Raw genomic sequence first — 7,500 nt, 5'->3', positions numbered from 1 at the left:
CTCACCGTTGGTGTGGCACCAGGATGTTATTGATGCCCCCCAGCTTGACGTTGATCTTGAGGCAGAGGTTGGAGAGGGTCTGAGGAGACGTCTTGACCACGTTCTTCACCTGCACACACTGGGTGGCCATGCCCAGCAGCGTGTCGCCCACGCGCTTCACCTCCGCTAAACAGGCAGAGAAAGACAATAGACAATTACATTACATTACATTACACCTCTGCTAAACAGGGAGAAACACAAGAATAAATTACAATATTTTACATTACACTACATATCATGCTGTGACATTTCTTGCTCTTCACGCAAGACATGGGCAAAAAGGTATGCATCAGCATATTTGCCACATACATATAACAGTCTTGCTTTTCACTTCAAGTCACATTGTGGCTTACTAGCATAACTATTGCATAGCACCATCCTCTTTGGCTGGGAAACCTCTGAATAAACCGAAAATACATGGATTAGGCACAGTCTACATTCACAGCTCAAAAAGATCTAGTCTGTTCTGGATCAAACAAGCGGACCGAGATTGAGCTGAAAGTTCAGAGTTCGGTGGTTTGTATTCAGACCAATACAAAAGGTCCGGACCAAGGGTAATTTGGTTTGATTGGTCAGGATCAAACAAGGTATGTAGGTGTGAATAGAGATGGGAGTTTTGCTGAGTTAGACATGGTGTGTCCTTGCCGTGGACGGGATTCTTGTTTGGCTACACATAAAGGTGTGTGACAATTAAGGTGCGAGTCCTTCACGTAGACAGGGGTCTTGTTTGGCTACACATGATAATAAAGTTGTGTGTCCTTACCGTAGACGGGGGTCTTGCCTGGCAGGATGACGATGATGAGCTGCAGGCCAGAGTAGGTGTTCTTCAGGTGTCTGAACATGGGCTCCACACTGTCCGCTCCCTGGGCGTACTTGCAGAAGCACGGCTGACCCTGGATGGGCATGCCCGCGTCCTTCGAGATCTTACGCAGCTGGTCCGTGAAACCTCTGTGAGAGAGATAGAGAGAGAGAGGAAAATGGAGAGGGAGGAAGAGGGAAAAGAAGAGGAAGAGGGGGAGAGAGAGGGATTGTGTTACAAACCTGGATGAGAGGTTAGAACTTTAGTGAAAAAGTGAAAGTGAAAGCCCATTGGGAAACTCCAACTCCCATTGTCATTGTGACACAGCACTCCACAGCACACAAGTGAACACTGCACACTGCACACAACGAAATTGCTTTTTATGCCTCACCCGTGCAAGGGGGCAGCCCTCAATGGTGCCCCATGGGGAGCAGTGCGGTGGGACGGTACCATGCTCAGGGTACCTCAGTCATGGAGGAGGATGGGGGAGAGCACTGGTTGATTACTCCCCCCACCAACCTGGCGGGTCGGGAGTCGAACCGGCAACCTCTGGGATGCAAGTCTGACGCCCTAACCGCTCACCCATGACTGCCCTAAATCTACACCTTGCATTTGTAAAGGGCTGTGTAGACTGATTATAGTGTTACGTTGAAACTATCTGCATGGCGAAACCCCTAATTCTTTAGCACAATTTATGTTCAGCGTAGTCTACGGTGGAACTTAGGATAAGATGGTGCAACCCACTGCAGATCTTTGAATCTCATTGTGTGTGTGTGTGTGTGTGTGTGTTAGGGGTCTAAATTATCATCAATACGTATCGATCCTACGGCGGACGATTAAATCGTATCTTGGGGCATTCTTAAAGATAAAAAATAACTGAATTGCTGCCTTAAGAAATTGAATCGTATAGACATGGAGGCTGTGATTTACACCCCTAGTGTGTGTGTGTGTGTGGGTCCTTACTTGAGTATCTCCTCTCGGCACTGTCTCTGGGTGGCGATGCATGCTAAGGCCCACATTTCCACACCTGTGTGTGTGTGAGTGTGTGTGTGTGTGTGTGTGTGTCTCCTTACTTGAGTATCTCCTCTCTGCATTGTCTCTGGGTAGCGAAGCAGGCGATAGCCCACATCTTGATCTCCACGCCTGTGTGGAACTGCTTCCCTCTCATGTCCCACACGCCATGGCTAGGAGTGGCCACCGTACGGTTCTACAACACACACAGATGCTGGTTATCTGGTGCACAGAGTGTGTGCACACAAACGTGCACACAACTACACACACACACACACACACACACACGCACGCAAAAACACACTCACACTCACACCCAGGGCCGCTGACAGGTTTGGCTGGGCCCGGGACAAAAAAAATATCAATGGGCCCCCCTTCCTCCTACAACACACTCCTGCACATCAAAACGAGCCTGATTGAATCAGCTCCCGTTTGCTAAACTGACTTCAAGTAACGTGTGATGACAGTGAACAAGTAAGCAAAGCAGCACACCAAAGACGTCAGCGGAACATAGATCTTGTGCTGTGCTCCCTCATCATGGTCTTCCCACACCAGGAATAGCCAAACACAGGAACTAGTCCAGTTGCAGAAATCAGTGGTGTAGTCTACGTAGAACGTAGCCTGGTCCTGACCATCCCATAATACTACCATTTCATTTCGTATTTATGGTCTGGCATTTGCTTGCTCTGAAACGATTGTAGGAAGCATGAAGTTTGCACTCAGTTATGGTTTGAAATTATTGGACACCTCTCACCCAATCGCTGGCAGTTACTCAACAACAACATAGCGCAGACCAATGGCTCTGGCGCAGATGTGTATGTCATTTTCACGAGCGTCCTCCTCCTTTCGCCCCCACGTGGGGGGGCGTATTCGATTATTGGCTGTTTTCTGGGGGGGGGCGTTGCGATCAAAATTCTACTGCTCCAGGCACTCCACAGAGAAGCACGGCCAGACTACAGTAGTGGAGCCAATCCTTTGGCGGAAGTACGTAGGATGGCTCGCGAGGCTATGTAGAACGCGGGTATACGGAGTATACCCACTTCTAAATTTCAGGGATTTCAGTATACCCACTTAAAATGGATTGATCCATTGTTTTGAATAGCACAAATATATACAGTATACCCACTTCAAAAAATGCTCAAATATACAGTATACCCACCATAAAAAAGTAGACTACAACACCACTGGCAGAAATGTATATGGGTCATTCCATGTCAATTCACACGCCTTCCCCACATGACCCTCTCCGATTTACCCGATATCTCACATACAGGTACCCTTTGATGTCAATTGAAAGAATACCAAGTATTAGCACCCTACGTCCAACGGTTGCAGAGATGAAGCCCTCCAAAGTTGGGGTGCCATGCCCACTTTTCAAGCCTGTGAATTGCATACAAAATTTACAAGCAGATTTTGACACCCCTGGTTTTAGTTTGAAGGAAGATACAGGCCTAAAAATCACCATGGCCCCTCAATATGACCCTGTCTACCAGATGATGTACTTACAAATAGCATGCCTTGATTATTTTTGGCTATATTAAGCCTTAAAAATTGAATTTGTGAAAACCGTGATGAAGTGTCTTGCCATTTTGGGGTTCCAGATCTTGGAAACTATGTATGCTTTGGGAATTATAATTGATTTTCCATCATATTTGGGAACTGTACAGTGTATTCCAAAAAAATTAGGGCACTCAGACTTTTAATGATGGAATAGGAGGGACTCAAAAACAGCTTTTGGACAAAATGACCTTACGGTACCCTCTACTTCAGGCCTCAAATTAACCATGTGGGCACTTGATGACTGGAACGTCCTTTTAACCCCATGTACAGTAGCACTGTATGAAACATTCAAGCTTGGAAAAACGTTGTTTTTCAAAGTTCTTCATATTAATCTTGGCCTTCAAAGTATATGTTTTTGTCTATGTCTTATCACAGTGTCTGTTTTGTCTGCTGCCATCTGCTGGTCAAAGAACGTAACAACAGTGCAATGTAAGAAAACTAAAGGGACTGAAAAATCTTGCCCATAATTTACCAATAAAGTAGCCTAGAAATCTAGACGCCCCTAGGGGTTAAGCTCCCTAGGCTACCAATAAAGCACTTTAATTCTACAGTATATTGCTATTTATTAATTATGATTTTAACAAGCATTATGCAGAATGCTCAATCATGATTACATTTCTACCAGGACACACCCACCCTCATGTCTGGTAGAAATGTAGTGCAGGGTTGAGGCTATCTTGGGACTGGCATCATGATTGAGCATTAAGCAGTCACACTTAGGAAATTATTTGAACTAGAAATATTCATCATGCTTGTTTAAATCATAATTAATATATAGCAATATACTGTATAATTAAAGTGCTTTATTGGTAAATTATGAGCAAGATTTCCCAGCCCCTTTTGTTTTATAACATTACGCTGCTGTTACTTTTTTAGACCAGCAGATGGCAGCATACAAAACAGACACTGTGATAAGATATAGAGAAAAACATATACTTTGAAGGCCAAGATTAATATGAAGAACTTTGAAAAACAAAGTTTTTCCAAGCTTGAATGATTGATACAGTGCTACTGTACATGGGGTTAAAAGGGCGTTCCAATCATCAAGTGCCCACATGGTTAATTTGAGGCCTGAAGTAGAGGGTACCGTAAGGTCATTTTGTCTCAAAGCTGTTTTTGACTCCCTCCTATTTTATCTTTTAAAGTCTGAGCGCCCTAAATATTTTGGAATACGCTGTACAGTTCTCAAATATGATGGAAAATCAATTATAACTCCCAAAGCATACATTATGTCCAATTTCTGGAACCCCAAAATGGCAAGACTCTTCATCACGCTTTTCACAAATTCAGTTTTTAAGGCTTAATATAGCCAAAAATAATCAAGGCAAGCCATTTGTAAGTACATCATCTGGTAGACGGGGTCATATTGAGGGGCCATGGTGATTTTTAGGCCTGTATCTTCCTTGAAACTAAAACCAGAGGTGTCAAAATCTGCTTGTACATTTTGTATGCAATTCACAGGCTTGAAAAGTGGGCATGGCACCCCAACTTTGGAGGGCTTCATCTCTGCAACCGTTGGACGTAGGGTGCTAATACTTGGTATTCTTTCAATTGACATCAAAAGGTACCTGTATGTGAGATATCGGGTAAATCGGAGAGGGTCATGTGGGGAGATTGTAAGGAATCATGTGAATTGACATGGAATGACCCTATGCAAAACGAATCTACACGGTATTTCTCCACACAATGTCAACAGGTTGATAATGTGTTAGCATTTGCGCTAAGCGGGATTCATAAGCGCTAAGCCTTTATAGCATTGCATATTATCGCTGTTTTAAAAGTTCTTCCTTGCCCTCTCCCTGCGCGCGTATGATCACGGTATGATTACGGGCTAATGTGCATATAATATGCTTAGCTTCGGTCACTGATGGTCAGATTTGAAACACAATTTTACTAGTAAGCTGGTGTGCCCGTTTTCTATTGCGTTTAGTCAGTCTTTTCCCCGGACACGTCCTACTTATGAGACCTAAAAAAATGTCCGGGGGGAATTTCAGAAATGTCTGGGATTTTGTTGGACTGCCTAAAGGACGACCTAATAGAGTTCTTCAGCGGAAGCGGAAGCATGTAGTAGATTGTAGTCTTTCATGTTAGCATTTAAGGACGTCCTGGTTCCTATCGGCTTCCGGCCTCCATTGGGAATGAATAGGGGTAAATTTCAAATAAGCTCCGAGTGCAAGCACGCGCTTAGCGAACCCCCGCAAACTGTCGAGGGTGTTAAAAATAGGCTGTAGGTATGACATGGTTGATCATTTTGTGTCAAACTTCGACATAAATACGATGTTGCGTCCATATGCTAAACCCGGAAGCTTTTGGCGACTACAGAAACGGCGCCAGTATCTAACGGCATGTACGTGCGGAAGGTTGTACCCATGGCAACCAAAGGAAAGTATGTAGTTCGGAAGTTTTAATGATCAGAAAGGGGTTAGCAATATTGAATTATAATCGTCATGATTTAACATGTGAATACACCAACATGATGATACGATCCGTTCCACTAATGAGAAAGGGATGCGGGGGCACGCTAATGTTCGTTGTTGCCGTGCAACTTATATTTTTGCCAAACCTGAATCTCTATGGCGTTTTGCAATGTAAAAAATCGCCAGGGAACCGGTAGTCCAAACGCCGCATACAAGTTGACGTCAACGCTGAAGAGCTCTATTCATCGGCATTATAATTGTCACTCCATTCCATTTGACTCCACTCCAGGTTTCTCTCTATAGTTCGCAAATTAGTCACGCCCTTCTCATCAAAATAGCCACTTAACACCATGTGTCTGAAAGAAGTAGGGGACAACCCAGTGCGCCCCGTGTTTACAAGCGAAAGCGCATTTTTCCGCCGGTTCTACGGACGGCAATGCCGATAGAAACGCAAATGCACGTTCGCGGTGGAGTTGAAGGAAAAAAATCCCGCGTGTGAAGCCAGGTATGAAAGGCCTAACCTAACACAGGAGAGGAGCCTTGTAACACCACCAAATCCCCCATTTAGGGGGGTAACTTAAAAGTTTTGTTACACCTTGTCACAAGACTTAGCCTAAAAATGATTTCATGATCTCTCATGGACATTTCTAAGTTATTTGCAAAAGCAATTTCTCTGATTCCTGAGTTAAGAAATTAAGCTTCTTCTTCTGTCTATTGCCTTTGCAGTTATTGATAACGTTGTATGGGTTAGCTTATTAATGGTAGGTAAAACTCCAGTTCCTCTCTTAATGGTTGCAGTGCCCATTACTAATCTCTATGAGCACCCTGCCACTAGTAGCCTAGCTAAGTAGGCCTAATGGGTACATTGTAAGGTGTCTTATAAACATATAGCCTAAGCCTAAATTGTAGCCTAATAGCACTTCATCATCAACTCAGTTGAAAACTACAAATGTTGTGTTTTTTATATTTAGTTTCAAATGTTATATAGACTAATATCATGCTCTTCATCTTTGTGGGGAATGGCTGAAATGGGCCAACATGATGGTGAATCTATTTTTAAAAACCTAATGCAGAAATTGGAATATGAAATTGAGTTGCATTTATTGTGCTGTTAAGCTACCTCAATATAGGGCCTAGGTGTTAGGCCTACTATCTAGGGTTGTAACAAAGGCACACTCTGCATCATATGATAACACAAATTAGGCCTATGTGATAGGCGTATTAGGCCTAACTGAAGAGATTTTAGTTGTCATTTATAATAGACAAATGAATGTGCATGCCAAAAAGTTCTAGTGGCTTTTAATCAAATGACCATTTTGGATGCGTTGATACTTTATAGGCCTACTATCATACCTGGCCTCATACCCATATTTTCATACCTGTAGATACACAGACACACAGATACACCGATGACAACACCCCCCCCCCTCCCCCCCAAAAAGTGTCCTCCTTTTCATGAACCCAAATCTGGTCACCCTATTCCTGGGCCCGGGACAAAAAGCCCGGTTGTCCCCCCCCTGTCGGCGGGCCTGCTCACACCTACAAAAATCATAATCATTTGCTCTGTCAATCACTCACTTGCACACACACGGCAATGGAAAAGAGCAGGGACTTTAACAAAGAAAGAGAAAGTGAAGCGTCTAAATTTAACAAATCATTAACGTACAGTACACG

General features: G+C 43.7%; 1 protein-coding gene across 1 annotated transcript in view; it reads right to left on the bottom strand.

Moving 5' to 3' along the window:
- Positions 1–7,500, bottom strand: part of ago3a (argonaute RISC catalytic component 3a) — a 69,540-nt gene that overhangs the window by 17,500 nt on the left and 44,540 nt on the right. Inside the window, exons 11-13 of the mRNA XM_063198753.1 lie at positions 1,912–2,045; positions 803–987; positions 6–165 (exon numbers count right to left, since the gene is read on the bottom strand). Coding sequence (XP_063054823.1) covers positions 6–165; positions 803–987; positions 1,912–2,045 — 479 coding nt within the window. The remainder of the gene's footprint in view (positions 1–5; positions 166–802; positions 988–1,911; positions 2,046–7,500) is intronic.

This window comes from Engraulis encrasicolus, chromosome 5 (assembly GCF_034702125.1).
Source record: "Engraulis encrasicolus isolate BLACKSEA-1 chromosome 5, IST_EnEncr_1.0, whole genome shotgun sequence".
Lineage (NCBI taxonomy): Eukaryota > Metazoa > Chordata > Actinopteri > Clupeiformes > Engraulidae > Engraulis > Engraulis encrasicolus.
This window is presented reverse-complemented; position numbering and strand designations above follow the sequence as displayed.